At 39.1% G+C, this 27613-nt stretch overlaps 1 protein-coding gene across 8 annotated transcripts in view; it reads right to left on the bottom strand.

Moving 5' to 3' along the window:
- MAEA (macrophage erythroblast attacher, E3 ubiquitin ligase) overlaps positions 1 to 27613 on the bottom strand; it is a 49584-nt gene that overhangs the window by 21170 nt on the left and 801 nt on the right. For 6 of the 8 annotated variants that reach the window (XM_088163019.1, XM_088163017.1, XM_014895216.2 and 3 more), the window contains exons 2-3: positions 10234 to 10416; positions 6565 to 6768 (exon numbers count right to left, since the gene is read on the bottom strand). In XM_088163019.1, the coding sequence (XP_088019145.1) occupies positions 6565 to 6768; positions 10234 to 10341 (312 nt within the window). In that variant the 5' untranslated portion in view covers positions 10342 to 10416. Of the gene's footprint in view, positions 1 to 6564; positions 6769 to 10233; positions 10417 to 18647; positions 18785 to 20261; positions 20365 to 27613 lie in introns of those variants that run through there. The other 2 variants (XM_088163016.1, XM_088163018.1) reach the window with 2 other exon arrangements.

Here is a 27613-nt window from a genome sequence, read left to right as displayed (position 1 = left end):
ACAATCTGTTTTCCAAATGCATCCTCTGCTCCTGCCTCAGCAATTTTTGTAGCTCAGCAAATGGCTGCACCTTTACCCATCAGCATATTATACCACGCTAAGTACAGTAATAAATGACTACACTACAGTAGCGTGACAAAGCCTCTTGAGCTTAAGATGCATCACTGGCCAGAAAAGAAGTGCCTTGTTTTCTGTCATAGCCTCCTCTAGCAGAGGAAAGGCACCCAATCCTTTGCTAGTGGAGCACAAGCCCTGCAGCTTTTGTCCACGTAAGATCAGTCTGTATTAACAGCTACACACATTCTCTAACAAAACATTATCCCATCATCTAATGTAGTAGTAGGAGCAAGTGTTAAATGGGAAGTAAGATTTACACTTTGAAGGAATGTCTGGCAGGAAGAAAGGACAGTAAGAAGATGCATAACTGAACCCAAACCTCTTCTACTCCTGGGTAATCTCCAGGTGATAAAATTTAGATAAAATTTCAATTCAAGAATTTTACTTGCATCATCAGCCTTCCAGACTAAGTATTTTGTAATAAATTAGCTCAGTTATGATACACTACAGGTAACCCACTTTGTCTAAATGGACTGAAAAAAACAAGATGTTCAACATAACAGCACAATTCATGTTGTTGGCTTTTGAAGTGTCAAATGATTTGTAATGAGGAAGTTTGTTATTCTGCTTCGATCTTGACTATTTCACATTTACATAATTCTAATTCCTCAGGATGCTTGAGACAAACTGCAGATGTAAGGCTGTGCAGGAACTGCAGCACTTTGAAATTCAGATGAACACACCCAGACATTCATTATACCAATCTACTCAAAGTTGCCATGCCTACGCTAGGTACAGCCAAAACACATTCAAAGGAGTTTCCGAGCAGCTCTCTGTAGCCTGGTACTGCAGGGAACCTCCAAGCAGCACAAGCAAAAGTCCTGGCACCTTTAAATCAGTTATGCCAGTTTAGGAGCTCCTTCATACATAGTTTTCCTGAAGCATCTCTAGTGTGGGAACAGCAAGTCACAGGAGAGGGACACAAATAGCTCCTGGCAAAAGACACCTTTTACCATTCAGCCTGCATCTGGAAATTTAGCTTGGCTATGTTCTGCATGACAGTGAAGTAAATAACATATTCAAGCATTATGATGAATATTATTTACCTATTTGAAATTGAATTGTTATGAGCATAAATGTGTTTTGATTAATTACTTTAATACATATGTGTGTGTTTCCCTATAAGCCATTCTTGGACTATGCATCTTAACAAGGAGGCTTTCTAAAGGTACATTTGTATGATTGTTAAAGTATTTGTTTATTCAGCTTTTATTATTTTGAGTTGACTTAACAGTGCTTCTTTTTGCGATACTCAAATGTACAGGTTATTTTCCATCTCCCATTTTCTGAGGGAGTTATCAAGTAGAAACAGTTATTTGGGGAATGGATTACTTCAAAAATAGCAGCTTCAGGAAGATTTTGTCCCATATCAGACAGAAATCCTTCAGCAGTGTTCTATTGAGGTGTCAGCTGAAGGATCCATATCACAGCGCTGAGGAACACTTTTCTAAAGCAAGGAAAGAACATTTAACTTCGGGGTCGGAAAAAGGAACGCTGACATTGAATAGGAAAAGAGATCAGATACTTGGTCAAAAGCCATGAAGCTTGACTTTAAGCATTCAAGTTTCTCTTATACCATAGGACATTAAATAAGATTTCTCAGTTTTCTGTAACAAAATTGAGAGAGTGGAAGACACTTGAATTTGTTGCAGGTATCTTTTCTAGTTAGGCTAATCTCTCCAAAAACAGTTTTACAAAAACTGAAGCTGCAATGATGCAGTAAAAAATACTAACTGGACCAAATGGGAGGGAGAGAAGAATGGAAGATAATCCATTTTCCCAGTGACTTCTATTCCTTATTTAAACAAAATTATCTTTTTAAAATAAATGTATTTATTGCTTTGAAAGACAAATATTTTTAGAATGGCTTTTTAGTATCTGTCCTGTTGTGATATTCTCCAGTGAATAACCATTACCACAGATGTAGAAGTTCTGCTCAGGAAGGGAACTACTGACAGTAACAGGAGACCTGATCTCCCACTTCAAGAAAATTGTTATCTTTTTGGGACTGTGTCAATTGTCAATACTTGAAGTGTCAAGAAGCCCTTCTAATACTGATCAATGTTGACAATGGTCATATGTCTAGACAAAACTTCTGAAGTCAGTGGAATACTCAGTTTTTCACCTGTCCAATTCTCAAAAGCAAAAAGCACTCTGCAATATGAATGCAAAGGGCTGGTTAAGTATCTTTGAAGGGTGATGCACGTACTTAATTACTGATCTAAGAACATTAAATGGTAGAATTTTAATTGATATACATAATCCCCGATTTAAGGTCAAATCAACCAGTTTTAAGCAATTTAAGAGATTTTTCAACTCAAGCATTTAACTGCCCACATTACTGTGTCACTGCCCATCCTGCCCAGGGGTGCAGTAGCTCTTCTGTTCCTCAGTGAATTATAGATTTTTAAATAATCTGCTCCCTGCCCCAACACACTAAAAATTAGGTTGAATTTATACTATCCTTCACAGAAAAGCATTGCCACTTGTACAGCTTTTGTACAGCAGGAGCATTAAGGCAGAGATACATTCTTTTACTAAAATAAGCTAAGCAAACATGGAAAGAGGATTTACAGCATATGATAAGGGAGACTGGAAGCTTCAGAATCTGGGTTTGTTTTCAATCCTACAGGCAAAAATCACTACAGCTATACATAATTAAGCAAAGAATATAAGGACACTTCATATGTTTATTTTTTCTTCCTACCCTATTAAGGAAAGAGCTGGAAAAACACTTAAAATTTAAAACCCCACCACCTCCAGAAACAGTAGACTAAGCAGCACATACATTGCCTAATTATAAAATTTATCTACAAATAGAAACCAACTTCCTACTGGAACACCACTCTTCCTAAACTAGATTTGCATATCAATTAATGGCACAGAAATCTGATAGCAGTGTAGCTGAACATGAAATAAAGTCGAAGTTAACAGACCACCTTGTCAGCTGAAAATATGAGTCTGCATATGAAAACAGGCATTTTTATATTGGTGTGGCATTACAAGGTTGTAATGATGACCTTATTTTGATTCTACTTCATCTAATAAGCCTATACTGATGAGTTTTACTCATATGCAACAAAAAACCCCTTAACATCTAGTTTGGATCTTCAACCCAAACGGTTTTTCACATCATTATGGAGCCAGAAGACATCAAGAAATAAGTCCACAATACCCTTCTACCCCATATTTACTTTGGCACAAACATTTGTGTCTTTGACTGTCAGCTCTTATTTTAATCTTGCTCACATTCTCGTTTACTTTTCCAAGCAGCGTTACTTCTCTTTAAAGACATGTAACAAATATTTAACATTTGGAATTTATTTATTATATTGCCATAATTTTATGCTGTATAAATGCCTTATCCCCAAAGTTATTCCTTACTTGAGCTAGATCATAACTCTGATATTTAAAATTTCCCTATAATTTTTCACATCCACCATTGCTTTCCATTTTGTTTGCTTCCTAATTTATAACCACGGTTTTTAAGCACTTCTACTACAGTATTTCATAGCCTATCATTCCTATGGAGGTAATTAATTTAGAAAATAGCCTAAAATTTGTCACAGACCATCAAAAACTATTAGAATTGGACACAAGGGCACATAGTCAATCTTTGCCAACAGTACACAGCAGACAGTTTGCTCACACACAGGGATGATTCAATGGTTTTCCTTTCGTCACCGAAGCAGAATCCTTTCTGACCTGCTTCACCCATGAAGCACCTTGGCAGCTCTGCAAGTCTCTTCATATTCAGGAGCCACACAAGAAACTTAAATCAGGCAGGCTGACACTTGTTCTCAAGACTGGTCTAACAGCTACTGGAAAGTGTTTCACCTAGGATCCCCAAGCTACAACTGAATTGGAAAGAGCTGCTTCCTTCAGCCTTTCCAAAGAGCAGCAAAGGGCACCAATCAGAGGAACAGAATCACAGAATGGCTGATGTTGGGACATCTGGAACTTGTGTAGTGTCCCTGCTCAAAGCGGGGTCATCATCAGGTTACTTGGGATCTTTCCCATTCCAGTCTGGTTTTGAGTATGTCCAAGTACAGGGAGACTCCACAAGTCCCTGTGTCTGCTGGGCAGCCCAGAACTGGGTGCAGCACTCCAGATGGTCTAACCAGTGCAGAGCAGAGGGGCTGGATCACCTCCCCTCTGCTGCTGATCCCAGTGCAACCCTGAGTGCTGTTGAATTGTCTTTGCCACGAGAATACATCACTGGGCCATGCTTAACTTATCTACCAGCCTCACCTCTGGCTGCTGGACAAGCTGAACAATAACAGCCCCTTTTTTCAGGTTCTTACTTAAGGTATAATATCTATTCAGTGGTAACAAAATCAAGACAAGACTGGTGGTGGGGATATTAATCAAAATGCCAGGTGAGACCACAGTAAACAGAGATTATTTGAGATGAGAGAATAAGATGGTATTTTGCAACCTCTACAGCAAAGTTACATTAGTAAGCATTAGAGAACATTTCAGTGCTCACATTCTTTAGCAAGAAAAGAACAAGAAACAAAGCTGCTGTCTTATTAAGCCAGCAAAACCACAGATGCTGTATAACAAACAAATCCCAGTATCCTACACTGTAAAAGCTGTTCACAAAGATGATCACCATACAGTAAGAAAGACCAAATGCAAAGCAGAGAAACTGAGGGAAGCCTTATCTTCATTAAGGCAAAACAAACCATAATGCTGACTAAAATGCATAATTTGAGCAAACTAGAAGAAAAATGGCCTCATTGCATTAAAAATGCAACTATGTTCTGTGTTATTAGTTACTCTGATGTTATGCAAATTAAAAGAATTAGGCTTGCAGGCAGAAGGTAAATAATCTTATTTAAAGCTTCCTTTTTAACACAAAATTTTCTATTCCATAAACAGAATTAAAAGCTTTAAGTATGATGTTTTTACCACAGAGTCTTGCAGTATGTCATGACAGGCTCCCATGCTCATGTCCAAACCAAAGCTGAACATTACTTAATCAGGCATAATAGAGCTGGCTATGAAAGTGAAAATATTTCCATAGTGCTTTTTCAGCAGACCTAGTAGGTACAGTAACATGATGATTCAGCAGAGATGAGCTCCTGCTCAAAGCAGAGGCAAACATCCACCAGAAGTGGGAGAGCTGCTGACCAGTCAAGCTGCAGTTATCCCAGCCTAATTGCCTTGGGTATTTTTGACTCACGTGCATGGGCTGCATCTCCAGTGAGGCACAACAGCCCCTTCAGCTGATTTTTTCAGGACTATTTCCTATTAATACTTTGTAACTTCCCCTCTCACTTCCATTCAGCCTCTTCATGCCATTTCCTATTTGGCATTTACTGAAATTGCTGCTGGCTGAACAGGATTAGACCAGTAAAGCAGCCAAGGAATAAGAGACACATGACAAACAGGTCCCTGTTACACGACAAAGAACAAGTATATATGCTCTGTAATTTGACATGAGTAACAAAAATATATTTTTCCCCAACAAAATGAGAGAGATGTGTTCAACTATTCCACCTAAGAAAGACAAAGCACATAAGTCATGTAAGAGAACTCAACTTTCAGCATCTTTTTAAGAGTAAGATTTTAATTAGAAGAGTTGCATGCCTTCTGGAATCGGAAGTATCAAAAGAAGATTCAAGGATTACTCAGGATCAAACTGCAAAGGCTACCTAAAAATCTGCAAAACAGGATTTCTCTAGACAAACAGCAAATTCTTAAAAAAATCAGTTTTAATGTCCTCGTGGCTGTCAGACTACTACAATCAGGATTCATTGGTCTGCATAAAGAAGCTACACCGAAGTACACAAACTCCAAACACTTCATAACCCACTGTGAAGCCAAGCAAAACCAACTGGCTAATCAATGAAAAGGAAAGCAACAATCATAAAATGGTTAAACAAGCAAAACATTCTTAAGATAATAAAAGACATAGTGGCTACTAAAAAACCCAAATTGTATCAAAATTTATTTTCCCAAGTAAAAGCCAGCCTTCCTCTCAGTGTATTAAACAGAAGGATGATACAACAGAAGAGTTGTTCCTGCAATCAGCAAATGCTGTTCTGCTCAGTCTGGTCACCTACACATATCAGCTGAGTGGGGCTAGACAGATGAGAAGCTCCACCACCTGCTTAATCAGCAGCCTAAAGGCCTCTAACAAGAAATTTTGTATGGCATTTGAGAATTAATCTGAGTTTCAACGAGAAAGGTGTTTGTCTAAAAGCATTTAATTTGTGACTAAAGATTATGCCTTCAATTTTGACCTAATACATTAAAACACAATTTATGCCAAGTAAGGAGAACAAATGCAAGCCAAAAAAGATTAACAGATAAACATTAGCAAGGAAGGCACACCAATACATAAAAACAACTGCTACAAGGCTAAAGCAGCTTGTTCTCATTTCCCAGCTTCCTCTTTACTACCATTTTGTTAGCAAGTTAGTCCACACTGCCACCCACCTCAATCCCACTTTGCCTGGCTAGTTTGACAGCTGTGTTGTAGTAGCCACAGCGTAGGAGATGTTCCACCATCATACGATCCATGCGTTTCTTCTTCCACATGTTGGCAGCAGCTGGCTGGTCACTGCTGTGCTCCTTCAGGTGTTCAATCCTGCGTTTGCAGAGCTTGGCACTTTCATCTTCTGCCTGGATTGACTCAACAGCCTAAAAAGTAAAAACTAACAGTAAGAGATACACATTTCCCATCTCCTTTTAAAGCAAAACACAATAATTGCTTGTAAGCATTCTCTATATATTATACAGCTTCTCCCAGCAGTGTTTCTTTTGTTTAGAAATATTTCCTGTGGCAGTGCATACGTTTCTGCATGGCTGGTCCTGTTCTGAGATATTCTTGCACAGAAGTAAGTGTTGATATATTTGACATTATGAATATATACATTTTTCTGCTTAATTTGCAGTTCATCCAAAACCAGAAATGTATCAACTATGGCAGCGACTGCTGTAATAGCCTGCAAAGAGCTTTGTGAAGGTTTGCCGTCCAAACAGTTGAAAAGCAAAATTTCCACTTCTAGCCCATGCATGGCTCCTTCCTTCAGCAGCTGTCCTGCTGGATTAGTTCTACTGAGGAGTGATGCAGAGTAAACCCACATTACTTCTAATACACAGCAGCCATTTTAATTGGTCATGCAATAATGGAAATTAAACAAATGGTTGGCCTCTTGGCACCTGCAATTCAAGGATCTAAAAGCAGTTTTCCAAAATCATCATTTTGTTAAACTGGTACTATTTTATATAACTCTGCTACTGTGGAAACAAGTGGAAACATCCCCTCGTTAAGGAGCTTTACTTAGGAAAACATTTGTTCAGAGGAACTAGATTGATGATTTTAAACCAACATATTGGCATACCCAGCAAAAAAACACACACCACTCCCACAGGGTATTACCACAATTTTTTTTTTTTTTTAATTAAAACCATAACACTCAGCTTATAGTTGCTTTCCTTCAACCCTAAAGCCATCATTCCAAGCTGGCTGATTCAGTACACTGCATGTGACAACTGGCCCATGTCAGGCTACAGAACTCCAGAAAGCTGGCAGTACCTTTATGTACCTGCTAAGGTAAAGGTAAATCAGCAGAGGATAGCTAGTACCTTTCCCATCTGCAATATATCACTAGTGACGCAACTGCAAGTTAGGCTGCCCTGTGGTGACTTTAAACATGCTGGCTTATGTGTGAATGACTGCACAGCTCTGGCAGCTGGAAGGTACAGGCAGAACCTGGCAGGCTTTTGGCAGCCCACTCTGCACTCCATGCTGACACAGCCACCTTTCCAGAACTCAAACCATAGTATCGTATAAGGTACAGCTCCAGCTCTGCAAGCACAGATTGTTCTAATTTACCATGTCTGCCCATAGACAGACTTCTGGAAGGATCAGTAGTTGAAAAGTAAAGTGAAATGAGAGAAGACTTGCAAGGAAAGCTCACCGAGCTTATTCCCCTCTTCCCCCAGTTAAGCCTGACTCTGATCTGGCCCTTGATACCAAATTCAAGTATCTAAAACACTAGTCACTACACAAGACTCTCTTAATAACATTCATTAAACATATGTAACATGAGTTATTTTTACTACTGAAGTCTGAGTTACTTCTTCTGCTGACTTTAATTTGTAACATACAGTTTGGAGACAAGTATTTTGTTTGAGTTATAAACTGGGTCTCTTCCTATTCAGCAAGCAAATACTAACTCAAGACAAAACACACTTTCACTTTTTAGATATCTGCAGTATCATCAGATGTGAAGGCAACTTTGAGAAATAATCTGAATATAACTAAGAACTCAGGGCAGCCAGGCACAAAGGTTAGAATCTTTCTCCTTCCAAAGAGCTCTTCTTACATGGCTTTGTATCTGGACCTATAACAGCTCTTGCAGGTTTTTTGGTTCCTCTAGTACATTCAGAAGGGCTACAGCTCCTTTACAAAACCCTCTGAAGCAAGTCTATCTGGACTTGCCCTGCTGGACATGAACAGAAATTGAGGGAATAAGCATATTAAACAGGATACAAAAGGGAAAACACAAAGGCCTAGGTTTCCCTAGGATCATTTTCAGAACCCAATAAATCTGCTGTGTTTAAAAGCTCTCTTTTAAGAGTGAGTAAGGTGTTAAATAAAGGAACCATCTAATTCTATTATGGCCATCTCAGCAGTTCATGAGATCCTTGTCTAAAGACAGGAGAAAACAAAGATTCCACAAAGGCTCTAAAGAAAACAATCACTTTGCTCGGGGCTTTTAGAGGAGATTAGAGATTGTAGAGAAGACAGTTGGGAGTTGAGGGTTTGGAGCAGAAACAAGACCTTTGTATTTCAGAGGACTTTTACTGTTAAACAATTTTTTGGGTCTTTTGTTCTTTCTGAGCAGCCATAAGATTCCCCAGTCTTTCAGGCAGTCAAAAACAAATGAGCAATTAAACTAAAATGGAGCTTTGCACCCAAAACATTCAGCAATGCCTTCAGACACACCCCCACAGTCAGCAAAGCTTTAACAAGTAAATAACTTCTACTCCTCCACATCATTACTACACACCTACAAGCAACATCCAACGCCTCTTTCAGAAATAGCTCCTGTTTTTCTGTAAGTAATGGAGAAGTGAAGAAAACATATCCTTTAAGACCTCTTTATGTCTCACAATCCGAGGATGAAAAGAGCAATTAATTTATCAAGTCTTTTGCAGAACAGCTTTTCAACACCTAGCTAACTTGTTCAAGCAGAAAAACCCAAATCAACACATATGACAGCATTATTTTCATGTTGCAAACCTCCAAGGTATTTTGATGCTTCACATAGTACTGTCTCAAGATTTATATCTGTTGGTTATTTCATTTAAGTTTTAATGAAATGACTCTGCTACTATGTTTCATCTATTTATTTTTGGAGAAGCACTGCTCTCAAGTCAGGCGACAGCTATTTTCATTTTTCTGCAAGACTTGTTTCAAGTAAGTGTTCTGATGACTCCAGGGATGAGTAATATTCCCATCCAAAATAAGGATGGCTTATATTTCTTTTTCTGAGAACATATATATCTTTTTCTAAGGAAGATGTGGTAAAGGCATGAAAGACTCGTTATATTTTGTTCAAGCTTAACAGCTAGAAGCAGGTTATCCTGCCAAATTTTGTTTAAAAGGCTCTTAATATTCCCTAGGAATCACTCAAACTGCAAGTTGAGTGTTTATAAAAAATTTTCAAGTAACAATGCAGGACAACTTGCACTTTCTTCTGCAGAGAAGTCTCAACACCACATTCAACTATTCCTGCACTAGGGGTTTCACATTTTTCAGCTTCATCTTCTACCTCTTTTGCTATTCCAGCGATCAATTAATTCAATTGCACAAACTTTTCCATTAGGCAAGCAGGAATTGACACAAATCAATTCATTTTGCTACCATTTCTTTTCTGTTAGCAAAGAAAAGTCCTTTTCAGGACTACAAATACATATTAATTTTATCTCTCAACAGAAGTTTGTTAGCCAAGGACCACCAAATCATGTTTCTTAAGCACAGTGAAGCAAGATTTCACTGTGCATTCTAAGGCCTTTCAAGAGCCAGTAATGCCTGTTATCTTGAAAAGAAAATCCAAGCAAACAGCATTGCAGTGAAGGTAGAGCAGCTCTCACCTTGCGTTTCAGAACACTGAGTTTCTCCACAACTCCATCCAGGAGACTGACAACGGAGTCCACAGCAGGACAACTGCTGAGCGTCTTCTCCAGCTCCGCCACCACCATGGTGACGTGGCTGGTCTCGCGATCAATGTTCTTCTGGGCAGCTCGGAATCGCTTGTTCAGTGTTTCATATGGCACCTGAAGGAGAAATACCAAGTCATTAGAATTTCTGTATTAAAAGTCAGCTCCTCTAGAGCTTAGAAAGACTGATGATTTCATCTGATGCAGCCCGAAGAACACCTCGGTTCCAGGGGACTAGAGGTCATTGATTGAACTTGAGTTCCCATACTAAAATAAAACCCTTATTTAAGTTCTCTCAGCAAGGAGCCCATACTTCAAAGACAATGAAAAAACAACAGGAAAAATGTTGCAGTTTCTTGTCTGATACCAGGTTCACCTATCCTGCTTTGGCTGTAGGAAGCACTGATGGAAACAGTCCAGCGACAACAGAAAGCGAAAACAAATTTGCACCTACAAGGAAAGCTACAAATTAAACTACAACTAAGATCACCCTTCAGAACATGACTTTCTAATTTTCTATTTCTTCCCTTCATGAATTCATTAAAAAAGAGAAAGTTACATTTGAGAGAAAGCATGTATAATGCATATTGGCTACTAAAAAATTTATACACGGTGCACCAACAGTTATTCAGGAAATCCAACAAGTCTCCTATATACACCTCTATCCATGAAAGACTACTTCTTAGGATAGGACTGTAAAGAATGCCAAGAGAAACCCCATATAAATTTTCTTTTAGTGATAAAAGCCTACAATGTATGACTAAACTGGTTAATTCCCTCTAATGCTCCATTCCTGAGTTAAGGGATTTGCCAGTTTTGGAGGTGTCCTATTTTGTCCCACACCTTTGTGGAACAGTCGAATCAAAACTGCTACTGATGGGCACTAGGGACACATGGATGGGAGCAGTCTACAGCCTGGGGAATGATTTGGGGAAAGTTCACAGGAAGTGTTAAGCTGCTTCCACTACAGCGGCAGCACAAGCAATTTAGACAGGAAGATCTATTACTTGACAGAAACCGGAATTTTTAAAAACATTCCAGTGCTATACACTTAATTGAGCCATATCTCTAATCTTCAAAAGAAGTCCATTAGAAGTTCTTTCAGGTAGTTATGATAATCTTGATTGCTTTTCTATTAATCAAAGGCATAATTTAGCTAGCAATCAGATTATCCCTGTTAAAGGTAAAGCAGGAAACACAAATCAGTGCTCTGTTTGGTACATATCACATACATGTTTGATTACAAATCTTTCAAGCATGTAACTTCTAATCAATTATATCAAGGTCTCCGTTTTCCTCATTCTAATTATCTGCATGTAAGGAAGTATTCCCAGGGGCCAGACCCCTTCTGGGCTCTATTAGCAAAGAGCTTCCTACAGAACCACTGCAATTCCCCATCACAGAACAGTTTGGTTCAGAGGAAGGAAGGTGAGCCAAAGCATTTGCTTTCCAAGACTTTCGCATTACTTACAGGAGGTTCATTTCTAGTAGTAATAAAACACAAGGATAATCCTGATAAGGTATGAAAGGGGTCCTCTTGTCAAGACTGAAAGGACCTATTTAATGGTTCTTCATATCTCAATCTAAGACCTAAACAAATGACAGGACAAGACTCTACCACAGGAAGCATCAAGCCAAAACAATTATTTTCCTTATACATTTTGCCCTAAAATCCCAGCAGTACATCCAGCCAAAACTCAAACCACATAAACCACAACAAATCATAGGCTTCAACACCTACTTAGTTGCCTATACAACAATCTTCCATCTCCAACCCTCATTTCTTTTTTCCATTTCCACAAAATATATGAAATATTTTAGAGACCCACTGATAAAATGGATGTTCTAGGAGGCCATTATTTTGACATCTCATGTTTTTGAACATGGAAACTCATTTCCAACTCTAAGACCTGATGCCAGACAGCATTAAGACAACTTCTTCCATTCTTTTTCTCTCACTGTATTTTTCTTACTGTCCACCAAAAAATATTTCTGCAAGTATTTTGCTAAGCAGCTTTCCATGCCACACTGAAAATCTGCATCAATAAAGACTTTCATAAGCTACTATTAATTTGAGGTATCTTTTTTAGAACAGAAAGTGCTTTTGTTAAATTTTGAGCAGTCAGTTGGACACAGATTTAGTCACTTGGAAAAAAAGTCTGTTTAATCTCCCTTTTCCCTAGTTCCTTATCTGCACTCAAGAGCAGTAACAGTGCCCATTTCCTGTGCTCTGTCTCTTCAGCATGAAGATTTCTGGCACAGTTTGTGTTCGTATGACATTTAGAACAATTGAACTTTCAATTTCAGCTGGTATCACTATATATCATTTAGAATGTGTTTAGGTGCAATAGTTTTTGAATCATCTCTTATCCTTTTTTCCCTCCTACCATGAAAACAATCTGAATGTCTTGTGTGGAAGAGGGTACGAGTTGAAATGTTTCCATGATATACTCTGAAAGTAAATAAAAGTAAACATATTGAGAAACATAATTTAGTGTGTCATAACAAGGGAAATTAAAGGTACAATGAAATTATTTGCATAACTGAGGCTGACAGTAAATACTCTTTACCAGAGATTTTCATAATTTATACAGGCACTTGTTTCTTATAGAGCCAGCAGTTTTCATGAGATTATTTGTAAATCACATCTAGATACAGCTTTTACACTAACTTTACAGGGACAGAGTCTACGAATGCCAAAATTTAGAACTGCAACTGCTGTATTTCTTACAAAGCAGCATTTTATCTGGAATTTGCATCTTGATCTGCTGCTTCTTTTATTACTCCTACAGCTCCAAAGTGCCAAAAAACCCAGCTCCCCAGCACTGGCTTGCTTTACTGCAGAACCCTTCAAAACTTACAAGCATTGTACCAATAGGATCATTTTTTTTCACCAATAATGAAAGTTAATGGAAGGAGAACATATAAGAAAGTAATCTGGACAATGCAATTCAAACAATTTTAAACTGTGGTTCATTTTGATTTTCAGGTACCATTGTTAGAACACTGTGAACACTGAACTTTTCCTACCAAGAGACAGATGCAAGTTTTATATCTCATTAATTGCCATAAACCTATTAGAGACTTGGAATCTTTCCTGCCAATACCATTCTGTGACCAAACCTGGATTACACAGTCATTATTTAGAGACAAGAGTGACCTACAGAACCCAGCCTAGGGAAGCATTACCTTAAGGAAAAAAGAGTAAATCAGCTACTAGAAATTTGAAATAAAACAGCAGGTACTGACTAGAATGTGCTCTGTATAAGCACAATACCAACTTGTCCTACTCGGAGCTTGAAAAACCACACCCAGCTGGCTCATACTGTGAACATAGAAAAGGATACAAAGGAGAGTTGTAAAATATTAGTGGGCAGCACATTTAAATCCAGTGACACTAAATAGGTTCTGCTCCTTTTGTTCATCAGCTTCCACAGCTGCAGACACATTATTCTACCTAGGGATGTACTAAATCAGGTCAAACTTAAACCTAGTGAACAGGAATTTGACTGAAGTTAGAACAACCTACACAAGGGGTAAAATTCCAGTAAGACAAGTTTTTCCAAGATCAAAATTTTGCTGTGATGTGAAGAAAAGGCTGCTTGGCTGGAGGCTTCTGCAACTGTAGCGTGACTGCTTCCAGGTGCTAAACACTAACAAAAAGGCAGACACAACTGATTAACCTGAGTCAAGTATTTTTCTACATTTCAGGAGTTATTTCACTCTCTTTTTAGAAAGCAAAAAAAGTGGTGTGCTGTCCCAGAACACGCTCCAACAATCTCTAGCTGTGGAGACAAGACAGAAGAGGATTGTTCTGGGTGCAAGCTTGAACTGGTAGAAGAGGAGGAAGGACTGCCATGAGAGCTACATTTCAGTTGAGAGCAGGGAGTAGAAAACTGCAGAGCTAAGGATGTCAGGGGGAGTTTTTAAGTGTACACTTCGGAACTCAACTGTGAAGTTTACTCCCTGGCCTTGAGCCCAAGCACAGTCCTCTTCCTGCCCATGAATGCAAATAAGGTACCAAAGCAAGGCAGAGCTCTCAAATCGCGAAGTGGCTAAAATGATTCAAACTGGGCAACTGCAGGCAATCTTTCTTTTCATAAGCCATATCAAATGTTACTTGAAATACCCTTAAGCATAGCGAATTTAAATATATTTTCATAAAGATACATTTTTCAATAAGCTGTTCACTTACTAAGCGATTCAATTTTCCTGAGTTTTTTGAAAACACATTAAAAGTAGAAAAAAACCCCAGCCAGTATTAAATGCTTGCATATATTGCAACCTGATATTTTGCAAACTGTATACACTTCTCAAGTGCTAATTATCAGCCTGTAAATAAATATTTAAAGAAATATAAATAATATTAAGCCAACTGCATACAGAGCTAGATCAAAATAAGTAGGAGCAGCTGGTCAAGGGAGGCAATCTTGCCCCTCTGCTCTTGTCAAGCCCCTGCAATGCTGCACCCAGCTCTGGGGCCCCCAAATACAAGAAAGATCTGAACCTGCTGGAGCAAGACCAGAGGAGGCCACAATGGTGATCAGAGGGCTGGAGCCCCTCTGCCGTGGAGACAGGCTGAGACAGCTGAGGGTGTTCAGCCTGGAGAACAGAAGGCTCTGGGAAGACCTTATGGCACCTTCCAGTACCTAACAGGGCTATAAGAGAGCTGGAGAGGGACTTTTCACAAAGGCATGGAGTGACAGGACAAGGGGAATGGCTTCTAAATGGCAGGGGCAGGGTTAGATCAGATAGGAAGAAATTCTCTGCTGTGAGGGTGGTAAGGCCCTGACACAGGTTATCCAGAGAAGCTATGGATGACACAGCTCTGGAAGTGTTCAAGGCTGGGTGGGGCTTTCAGCAACTTGGGTCTAATGGACATGGCAAGAAGGCTGGAATTAAATTATCTCTAAGTTCCCTTCAAAGTAAACCATTCTATAATTCTAAACCAGCAAATCCTACAATGCATATTGCTTTTACACTCATTATCAAGACTTTACTGACATTAATTTTTCTTTTCTTAAGGTTTTTCAAATGTATCTACATGTGCACGTCATACTCTCTCCATATACTGAATATATAGAAACAGCTGTTGAACACACTCCCACCTCAGCTCTTGCTTATCTCTACAGACTCACAGAAAAACGCCTTTAGAAAACATGTAATGAGAACATACCACCTATAGCCTTTAACAATATCAAAAGGGAGAGGAGAAGGCAGACCATTTTACACTCATAGAAGTTCGTTAATTATAGTGATCAAAGATTAAAAAGCTTTGTTACCCCAATGGCATTTATGTTGTTGGAAGTCAGACATCCAGACTGGACTTATGGTCATTGTAGCACCTTGAATTCTATTAAGCAGTTTAACGGCATTTCGAGAATGTGGTGAAGTTTGAGCCTGCTGCACAGTTGCAGCTTCTACAACAGACACAGTCACTCACTGAGCACCTGGGGTTTGCAAACAAATTGAATACAGACACTGCTGAAGGGCTCTCTGCTTGGGATAGAGTACAGCATAACAAAACAAACATGAACTGTCCGAGGTCCTCTTTGCAGAGGTGTTGGAGTTGTCCAGCCACAAAAGCCTTCTGAGTCACAGCTAGAAATCCTGCACTCGTTACCATCACAGCCAACATATACATCCAATTCATTCAACTAGACTTCAAATAAGTAATTGCAATTACCAGAGCCTTATAGACACAAGCAGCTCAAGGAAGATGAGAAGCAGCTACAGAATTGAGTTTGTGACCTAGCTACGAAGGACAACAAGGTCTCACTTTCTAAATGCCTTCTCTTTGTCTTTACTGGTTAAGGTCTTCTCCTAAGCCTTCCTGATGATGTATGAGCAACTGAGTCTGGGGAGAGAGGTACTATTCACTTATGTAAGAAGTCCAAAGCAAGCTGAAGATACAAAGGTACATAGGAGCAGGACTGAGGAAAGGAGAGAGCTCTTGGATGACACTGCAAACCTGATTCCATTGCTGGAATGTCGTGGTGAACAAGAAAAGTTGTCTGTGATGGAAAAGAACAAGTTTTTTGCCTCTACTCCAAAAAGAGAACTTGGAAGATCACAAAAACTACAGGCTGGTCTGCCTCATCTCAGTTCTTGTGAAAGTTACAGAAAAAAATCATATGGAAACCATTTCCAAGCTTATAAAGGTGACTAGGAATAACCAGCCCAGATTTGTCAGAAGCAAATCAAACTCGACAACACTGTTTGCTTTCAGTGATCTCTGAATGACAGGAGCACGCTGGCAGCCTTTCATGACAATACAAGTGAGGTTTTTAACATTGTCTCACTTGTGGCCAAACAGGGGAGACATGGACTCAATGGCTGAATACAAGATGGGTGAGGGACTGACTGCATAGTCAGGCTCTAAGAATAATGGTCAGTGGTTCCAAAGCTTCCTGGTGGCCAATTACAAGTACTTCCTGACTCCTCAGGAATGTTATCAGTTCCAACATACATGTCATCTTCAACCATCTGCACTACAGAACACACAGTCAGAAAGCTCATAGAGGACAAACTGGTGGAGTGCTTGATAAATGGGTGTCAGAGCTGCCATTCAGAAAAAATGACAAACTGGTGAAATACAAGGAATTTAAGAAATAATAAGGCAAACACCAGGGCCCAGTATCTGGCACAAAACCACCCCAGCCTTTAGCACTGGTTGTGGAATAACTAGCTACACCCACTACTGCAAGAAAAGATGCAAAAGTCCTATTGGACATGAATCAGCAACAGGCTCTCATGGCAATGAAGGTTAACCCCATTGCAGGCTGCATTAGCAAGACTAAAGGCAGTGCATTGAGAGGGGTGATTGTTGATGCTCAGCACTCATGCAGACTCATCTGGAATACTGAGTCTGGTTTTCAGGTCACTCCCCCACTCCCACTAAAAAAGAGATGCTAACAAACTGGAGAGAGTCCAGAAGGCTGCCACCATGACAGTGAGCTGGTTGGAGGATAAAGAAAAAAAATCCAAGAGAAGCTGAGAGGGGCAGGCTTGTTTCCGTTGCAGAAGGGAAGGCTACAGGGAGTTGGAAGCTGCACAATCTGATAGAAGCTTTCTCCCACCGAAAGGTGAAGGTCACAGATAAGAGCCAGCCAGACCTTCCTGAGTTACAGAGCAAAAAGGAAGGAGGCAGAGCTGACAACTGTCACTAAAGAAAACTCCAGCTGGACATAAAGAAAAATATTTCAATCAGAAGACTTGGTAAGCACTGGAACCGCAGCTCAGAAAGGTGACGGAATCTCCACCCTCAAAAACTTTCAGAACTTGGCAGGACTCTGAGCAACTCAGATAAGCTTTGAAGTTAGCTGAGGTTCGAGCAGAAGCCTGAATTTAACACTGTCAGCAGAAGTACTTTCCTACTTTAATTTAACGAATTCTTCTTTGCTAACTTAGACATCAAATACATTTCCATATGAAGATCTGAATGACCATACCAGAGAAGACCCAAAGTCCCTTCCTCTGTCACTATCTTTTCTCTGATGACATCCAGGAAGGGGACGGCACTTGAAAAAAGGCAAGAACAAAATCAGTAATCCCAAACAGTCTCTTTGAGCTTCTTGAGCCAGAGATGGGAGTTTAACAGTAGAAACACCATAGGGTGATTCTCACTCATGAACTCTGATGGTTGCTGTTGACCTGAGTTTTAGTACTGCAACATCCTGTTGTGAGACATCTCACAGGCTCACAACAATGTGAAGAAATACTCTTTGGTTTTGACTTTTCACCTAATTTGAAACCCTTCTGTTCTTGTTTTGGAAGCAAAAGAGGGAACTAACTCTCTCTTTCTCATACATACTTCTCACATATCTTGAGATTGGAGACTCCTTCTAAACATACCTTGAAGACAGACATTTCATCTCTCTAATCATTCTTGCCCTTCTGTAGACATTTTTCAGTTCTACTACACTCTTTTTCAGAATGAGAGAAGGGAGAAAATAACAGTAACTCATACTACTTGAGAGAAGAAGAAACCATGGATTTTAACTGCTGTGTAGAGTTCTCCATTTCCCCCCTTCACAACACTTTTGTCCTGTGTTTGTCAACATTAACCTGAATACTCATATAGAACATTCACTATTAGCCCTAAGATCCCACTGACTAATGATGATCATTTCCAACTCAGTTAACATACATATAAGACTAGGATTAATTTTCTTTCCACCATACCTAAAAACTGTATCACACTGCACTTGTCTATACCGAATTCAATATATTTTAACACCCATTCAGTCTCTCGCTGTTTTTTCTCTAATGGTTCACACTTGGGCTACATCTGTAATACATCAATCATTTTAGTATCATCAAGGAAACTGCTTCATCTCAGCACTTACTCTTTCTTCCAGGCTGTTCAAACAGTTGAATATCACCAGGATACCAACAGAATCCTAACACAAACCTTCCTCCAGAAGATTTCTTCCATTACAGAAGCCGGCTACTAAATCTTGATGCTTGTTTTTTTATCTTGCCCAGTTCCTTATCTGCATAAGGACTTGAGTCTTTCATGCAAGAGTTCCTGGTAAGGCTTATCTCCAAAAAACATTCAGTAATATGAATAAACTATCAACCAAGTCCACCTCACTGCCTCCTTCAGTTTTTTAAAAACAACTCCAATATCTTTACAGGGCATGCACTTTTTAAAAGTCACATTAACTGATGTACATCATTCCATATTGGATTAGTCAGGATACTTCTGCATCAATAAGCCATTGGTTGGAAGGGAAAAATCAATTACATATATTAAGAATCTCACTAAAATTTTACTTAATGTAGAAGACTGTTACCATGCTTCTACTTTATCTTTCTTCCACAGCTATCCAACAAAATCCCCAGACTACTTCAACATTTATCAGAGAATTAAGAGGAGGACTGAACACAAGAGAAAGGGATTTCTCCCAAGACAAAAAAGTTTTTTATAACAAGTGTTACGTGCTGCATTTCAACTCCTTTAGAAGTGTAGGACGTTAGGCCAAAGTCTACAAAATTCCAAATACCACCTTGATGCTGCCCACAAGTTTTTCTAACAGGTACAGACCAATACTGAAAGACTGAGTTACATATTTCTTTCATGACTGAAGTTCTGAAAAAAATATAAGCCTTTATTCTCCTCCAAATCTTTAGCCTTACACTAGACTTTCATCACACCAGTTCTCACACTGATCTGGTCACATACTACAACACTGGCCGAATTCCTTCTTTACTTATATAGACTTAACACTAAGGAGGTCCAAACAAAAATGGAAACAAACACAATCACTTTCAGACCACAAGATGATTCAAAATGTTTCTAGCCCATGGTAACTGCATAGACGAAACTAGTTCAGATGTAGCAGAAAAAAGTAAAAACCAGTTTGTATAGCTATCATTTGGTTGTTGGGAATTATAGAGTAAAAGTGAGACTTCAAAAATGTCAACTGAAGGAAGAAATTGAAGGAAGAAGTATTTGGTTGTATAAATAAGACCATTAACTGCTCTCCAGACTCTTGTTAACAGGAATTTTCAAAGGTTTCTTATTTCTTTTCTAAAAACTGATTTTCACAGGAAACAGTATAGACAACAGAAACAAGCATCTTTTACATAGGCTTGCAATTCTGTAAAGAACATCCATTTTCTTTCTGTGTTTGATAGAAAGTAATTAATTTGGTCTAACTGGTACCAGTTCCTACAGAGGGAACTTTTAACTATATATCCTGACTTGACAAGATTTGTGTGCATCTTCCTTCCTCAGTGTTAAAGTATCTTGGTTGAAAGTAACTCCTTCCCACATAAAATGTGATTTAAAAAAAACCATAAAAATCTACATTGTATATCTTTTCAAATTAACTCAGTCATGAGCAGAAGGGAGTTAGAAATGTATTTTTAAAAATCTTATCAAGTACATGAAGTCACAAAACTTGGGGGAAGAAAAAACAGGAGTTTCAAGAAATATAAAATAAAAAGAGTCCTACCCGGTTAGGTGGGGGGAACCATTACAGAACTATGCTCTCCTTTCAAGGGTCAGAAAAATGATGTGCTTTGCTTCCTCTCCTCAACTGTCTTAGCTTATAACACCTGAAAAGCACCAGAGATTTGTATGAATCTACAGGTCTCCAAGACACTTTAGTTGAAGACTCTGAGATATAAATAAGCTTTTTTCAAATGACCCTACATGAAATTAAGCCTGGCTAGACAGCTAAGGAAAACAGAGAGGTGCTGTGATGAAATTGCCTTTTAAAAAACTAGAAGCAAAGACAACTTAGCACTACTTTAGGCAAGAAGAACAAGGAAATATAGGAATATGTAAGAAAAATTAAGCATCTCCTGAAGAGTTTTAATAAACAAACGGTGTCAAGAGAAAAATTAAACCCCACAAGAAACACCTTCAAGCATTCAGCTATTTTCTTGAAACTAAATTAGATCACCATGCTCACTGCTTCAACAAAACAGAAAAGTAGAAAACATCTATTATATCTAACACCATAGAAAAATGAGGCAGGGTACAATAAACTATGGAAAATTTTCCCTCAAAGAAGTAACAATTAAGCATTTCCATGCAGAAATACTGAACTTCTGTATTTTTATATAGTTCATTTTTTCCTCAATGATTCTTGGATTACTTCATACCAGAGTCAGCATCATTATTTATCACCGGACTTATCCAAAACATAAATAATTTCACCACCTCTTCAGTGAACTCTCCTGATGAGTAGCTCTTATCAATTCCTTAAAATAGTAATAGTTTTTCTTTGTTCTAGGCAAAATCAGGAAAGGAAAATAAAGTTAAAAGAGTAGTAGTATATTTCAGGAATGGATGGCTTAGAATAATGCCATCATTTAGGTTAATTAGGTAAAAGCATTAAAATAAAATCTTGAAGAGATATAGATCCAAACAATGCAATTTCATAAGTCTAAAAGCAGTTGGGGGTAATTTGGATTATTAAAAAATAGTTATTTTTAAAAACAGTTTCAATGTTTTGGAAGTGTAAAGCCTAGTAGCTTGCCTTAGTCACAAACAAGTCAGTTTTATAACTCAGGAAGACAGTATATGTATTCTAAAGCAGCTGTGTCTCAAAAGAAACCATCATCATATTATTCAAAGCTCCTACTTCAATACAGGAGAGAATGAGCAGCAAAAATTCGTGGACTATCCATCTGCTACACACATACTTAGTCAACAGAAGCAATCACACTCCTTCAAATTTTATCCTGTTACGCAAACTGCAAGTAACTTATTTCTGAATACATTTTGAACTTTTAAATAAGGCTTCCTACAAGAAAATTAAGTGCTTTACAAAACCATTTTACAGTTACAGAAAACTGTCTTACATCCTTATATAAGGAAGTTAACAGCCATTTTAGAGCCCTGTCTAGAACCACCCTGAGGACATCAGAGGTCAGTCCTTTTCAATGCACTTGTTTATACCTGCCACCCTGGACTTGCACCTCCAAAGAAATGTCTTTCCTTTTCTTCTATTAGTACGAATACTAGAGTACTAACAAGAGCCTAAGCATTGCTCCCTGGCCAAAGAAGCAGCTGAGTTGCAAAGCTAAGGTCACTCAGCAGGTTTGTGTCCTGAGCAAGTCCTTCCATTTGTTTTGATCCTTTCTTCTCCAAATATTTGCTCATTTTAATCACAGCACCACCTCTTTAGCTCTTTAAATGAAAGAGGTCGTTGTCCTTCTGTGCGTTTGCACAGTCCAGACACCATGATACTGCCCAGAGATCCCATTTCCAATCAGATTGCTCCAATATAACCTATTCCAGCCAAAGTGACAGCATTTCTTATAAGATAATTAAGCATTATTGATTCAAATTAGCAGACCCATATCAGAATATATGAATAACCAAAGTTCTACTCAATCTGTTTTACTTTCATTTTCACTAGTTTACAAGTCAAGTTAATCCACAGAGCTCTTAAAAAAAAAGCTGACATAAATCAAAATAAGTTGTGAAGCAGTTAAATTGATGGTTATCAAAATAAAAGCATCATAACAAAAAAAATTGCTCTATTTAAATCAAATCTCACGTATTTTAAGTAATCAATTACTTTGGCGTATTTCACATTCTGGGTTAGCAAATACTTCCCACATAGTGTATCTTCAGGCTGTAAGTTGTGGGAGGCCAAGTGTGCAATGCAGGCAGCTTTTTGACTTAACAAGGACTGATGGATGCTGTCAGTGTGCCCTTACAGCAAATACCCATCTGCCAGAACAGTACTTCCCTAAATCTGTGAGCCTGAAAGGCACACGCTTATGCTGATTATACGGGAACCACTGATTTGAAAGACAATGGGAAGATGCTTAGGGAGCACACCAAGTAAACCATTTTCCTCCCATGACAGTATCTAGGAAATGTTTGAAGCTCATCTTTACTGTTTCCCAGCTCTTGAAAAACACTCACTATGCTAAGGCTCAAATCTTACTTCAACTTAAAGATTCCAATGTCTAGCTACAATACCAACATATTACTCCTACACCAGAAAACATACACAAACCAAACTCACGAGATCACAGGCCACTGTCCTGTGAAAACACTATAAATCATGTATGGTGCAACTAGGAATTGCAACATCAGATAAGTGTTCACTCTGAAGATACTAACAGGAAATATATAAGATGTTTGAGAATACCTTTCTTCAAGTATTTTCCTACAGGCAGAATGGGGTACTGATAACCAAGCAACAGCTCTAGCTCATGACCACACTGTTACTGCCTTTGACTGTGTTTTCTTCCTTCATTAATCACTCTAAAATGTATATTATAGTGAGTGAGCAGGGGTGGAAAAGAGACCAACAGGAGCCAACTTCTTCAGCTACTTTACAACATCAAACTTCTTAACAAAGTTCTACAGTGTTAGCTTTTTCTTAAAATAGTGTTTTTTAGAACAGAGCCTAGTGCAAGAAAACAACAGCAGCAGAAAAGATGTCACACTTTGCTCACACACACTATGTGTCAAAACAGGAAGTGCATTATTCAGCAGCACAGGAACGCTCGGCATGGACATTGAACACATTTGGTGAGTCAGAGCACCCAGGTTGAAGATGGATTTAGTATGAGATAAGTGTTCACGATGAGTTAACGCAGAGCTGTTACCAACATTCAGGCATAGCTAATTTTGCCAACCTTCTGCCTGAAAAGCACTTAGATAATGTAAAAACAGGCCTACAAGAGAGCTGGAATGGAACTTTTTTCAACAGCAGGTAGTGACAGGACAAGGGGGAATGGCTTCAAACTAAAAGAGGGCAGGTTTAGATTAAATATGAGGAAGAAATTATTTTATTGTGAGGATGGTAAAACACTGGAACAGGCTGCCCAGAAAGCGGTGGATGCCTCCTCCCTGGGAGTGTTCAAGGCAAGGCTGGATAAGCCTTTGTGCAACTTGGTCTAGTGGGAGGTGTTCCCGACCCTGGCAGGAGAGTTGGAACAAGATGATCTTTAATGTCCCTTCCAACTCAAGCCATTCTATGATTCTATCATGATACGTATTTTTTTACATTGATGTACAGACAGTGAATTAAATGTTACAAGTTGTTACTTCTGTCTTAAGTTCTGCTTGAACCACTTTCACTGAACAACTTTTGCTATTACCTGTTCAAAGTCTTGACTCTTAAAATTAGGTTCAAAACCAACTTAGAGCAAAGCTTATAAACATGGGAAAAAAACAAAGTACTGCAATCAGTTATGCAAAAAATTAATCTTGCACTTCTTCTGTCTCACGGGGTAAAAAAGTTGATCTGAACTGTTTGACATCTCAATTAGTGACCTGGATGATGGGTCAGAGTGCACCTCCCCAGTCTGCAGAGGATATGAAACTGGGAGGAGCTGTTAATATGCCAGGTGGTTGTGCTGCCATTCCTACGGATCTCACCAGGCTGGAGAAATGGGTAAACAAGAACCTCATAAAATTCAACAAATGAAAATGTGAAGTCTTACACTTGAGAAAAAAACAACCCTTTGCACCAGGACATGCTGGAGACCAACAACCTGGGAAGCAGCTCTGCAAAACAGAGCCTGGGGTCCTGCTGGACAAGTTGCCCACGACAGCAATTGTGCCCCTGCAGCAAAGGCTACCAACAGCACCCCAGGCTGTGCTAGGAAAAACACTGCCAGGAGGTCAAGGAAGGTGATCCTTACCCTCTACTCTAACTACAACTTAGACCCACCCAAAGTGCTGTGTCCAGTTTTGGTTCGCCAGTACAACAAAAACATGGATATACTGGAATGAGTAAAGAGAAAGCCACAGAGATCACTAATAGATTGGAGAATCTGACATGGGAAGAAGGGCTCAGAGAGCAGGGACTGTTCAACCCAGAAAATGCTCAGAGGAAGCCTTGCCAAGGTATATGAACACCTGATGGGGACAACAAAGAAGGTGGAGCCAGACTCCTCTCAGCAGTGCCCCATAGAAGTACAACAGGCAACGGACACAAACTGAAATACAGAAAATTTCTTGCCAACAAAAGATTGCTTTCTTTTAGTATCACAACAGCAGTGAAACACTGGAACAGATTTATCAAGAGAGGCTGGAATCTCCATCTTGGGAGATACTTGAGAACAGTCTGGCCATGGTGCTGAGCAACCTGCTCCAGCTGACCCTGTTTGGAGGGCAGGCTACTGGACTAGATTGTCTGCAGAGGTCTTTTCTAACCTTTTGGCTATCCTTCAGTCCTTTCAGCTATTCTGTGGACTCAGAACAGAAACAATGTGCACTTCATATAATCTCAGTCTCCTACATGTTTCTCTGTAACAATCCAACAATTGCATTTCCATGAGAAATTAGTATCTTATTAAATCTGCTGCCACTATTTTCCCTGACAGAGCTGCCAACAAAAGAAACCAAACAGTAGCTCTGAGAAGGCACTGACATATCCTGTGTTTCTACAGTTCTCCTGTTGATCAACTTTTCTTTAAAGCAGTAGCAGACCAGCTAACCCAAAACTGCTTGCCAACAAACAGCCCAAAATATTTTCAAAAGTAATCATTCCTGCTTTTGGATCTTCCATCTTCCACTTCGGGGTCTTAGTCTATACAGCTTGCTATCAGATTAATAATTATTCATACTTCTAAAGATATGGATGAATTATCCAGCTTCCTGTCATCACTTGTTTATTAGTTTCAGCAAAGAACTATGATAACAATGTTTGCATTCATTCATTTTCAAATTTTGTCAGCTTTCATCTTACATGCTCTCATCTGAGACTAGCAGAATTCCCCATCAATAGGATTAAAAAAAAAATTCCACAGCAGTTTGACGGAAGAATAGCTGACAACCTTCTTGTCCTTGAGAAGAGACTGGAGGGGGCGGGGGGAATATTCAAGAATTATTTTGTACACTTAAAGAGCTTCTCTAGATTCAGCTGAAGAACTCTATTTACTTCCCCTGAGCTGAACTGCTGAAGAATGGCTGAAGTATTTCCACTCCAGCAGCAACCACAATTTAGCTATGGAACAGGGATTTCCCTCTGCAGTTTGAAGCACTCTTTCACATGAAAAGTGCTCTGTGGAACACACTGTAAATGTAGAACTATTACACAACTATTATCTAGTGATGCTGGCATGAGGAAGTTAGAGGGAGGAAACAGGAAGAATATAAATACAAGTATGCAATCTTTTATGTTTTACTCACATAAGGGAAAATCACCACTGTCCATAGCTCCAAGAGAAGTATTTGAGCTACTGTGTTGGTGAAGAAAATAAAAAAAAATTAAAAGTGATACACATTCATTTTACACAGCATTTGAATAAAGTGGAAATAAAAATTCAGAGTCTCAGTCCCAGAGAAACTTGTAGGCACCTGACTCCTAGAGATCAAAATGAGATTTCATATCAACTTACTTTAGTAGACTTTAGCCTTAGTGTTCATTTCTCTGTGCTGCTTTTTCACCTCCACTAAAATGTTCTGATATATGACTCACAGCTAAGAACATTTCAGAGGACACATTCAAAAGATTTGAGCAGACACTGTTCTGGCAGGTTTTTTTAAACAATGAAAAATGTTGTTAAAGATTACAGGAACAAACCAGAAGTTGAATGGCTGCTGGGAAGAGTCAATAAACATCACCTTTGCTTGGAAATTAAGAGTTTCAGTGCAAGGGTGTTTCACCCACTTACTATTTAGCTTGCTAACTTTACAAACAACATTCCATTTTGTTATGTATATTTTTGTTGGGATATTTTAGGGAAAAAGAATGCTTGGGGAAATACAAGAATTAGTCCAAAATATTCTCTACCTTTTAAATGGCTGGCAGCTTGACAATTCATCTTAAGTCATAAGCACCAAAACAAAAAACTCGCTGATCCTCACTGCCAGTAATTTTTCAGGAATGTAGCAACCAAAGCTGTGGTAATAACTGGAATACACCTAAAATGCAGTCTTAAAACTATGTTCTTAACATTAAATGCCTTCACATTGTTCTGAGTATGGAAAGTGCTAGAGAGCTCTTTACAGCTATTTTAAAATTTAAGTCTGATGCTGTCAGGTTCAAAGTACTTCTGGTGAGAGAAAGGAACCTTCACATGTAAAATGAGAATCAACACTGTCCTGCTTCTTGGGACCTGAGCAGAACAGAGCTAGTGGAAGACATGCACAAGAAGAACATGGCCAGAGCCTGCAGAACCAACACTGCAAAGAGCACACAATGCACGGGAAGAACATGGCCAGAGCCTGCAGAACCAACACTGCAAAGAGCACACAATGCTCGGCATATGAAGGCACAGCATGATCTCAGCACAAGAAAGTTGACTTTGCATAAACATCATCTACAGACGGCAAAATGTGGATACACTGACACGAGAGATGTTTAAATAAGCATTTTGCAATAGAGATCCTTCTCCCAGTCCCCTCCACAGTTGCTGCTATTTATGTGGGAGACCTTCTGTATATACAACAGGAGACTTCAAACAAAGGTTTCCATTGATTCCTATGAGCATCATCCTTGCAGTTCAACAGTTCTCGGAGGCACGGAGCGTTAAGGTCACCGCTGAGTCCTTCACCTGCCTCACAACACCTGGTTAAAGCCCAAGACCACCTATGCAGCCTTCGGAGACCTCCATCCTGCAGGCAGACCCAGTATCTCAAGGAACAGCTTTTACCAAACTGTATTTTGCTTATTCGCCTCCACAGCCCTGCAGTACGTCTGTCCCTTTTTATATTTTAAGCTCATCTCCATCTTCGGGGGACCAAGCAGCCAGGGAACCATATTACACTGCCACCTCCACTCCCTCCCCTTTAACACGTCTCCTAACAACGCCACGTAGATCCAGATAATCATCTGGGATGAGCACTTCAGGCAGCCCTCGGTGTTCCTGAGGGAGTACGTTC

This window comes from Sturnus vulgaris, chromosome 4 (genome assembly GCF_052056855.1).
Source record: "Sturnus vulgaris isolate bStuVul1 chromosome 4, bStuVul1.hap1, whole genome shotgun sequence".
Classification (NCBI taxonomy): domain Eukaryota; kingdom Metazoa; phylum Chordata; class Aves; order Passeriformes; family Sturnidae; genus Sturnus; species Sturnus vulgaris.
Note: the sequence above shows the minus strand (reverse complement) of the source record. Positions and strands in the feature narration are given on the sequence as shown.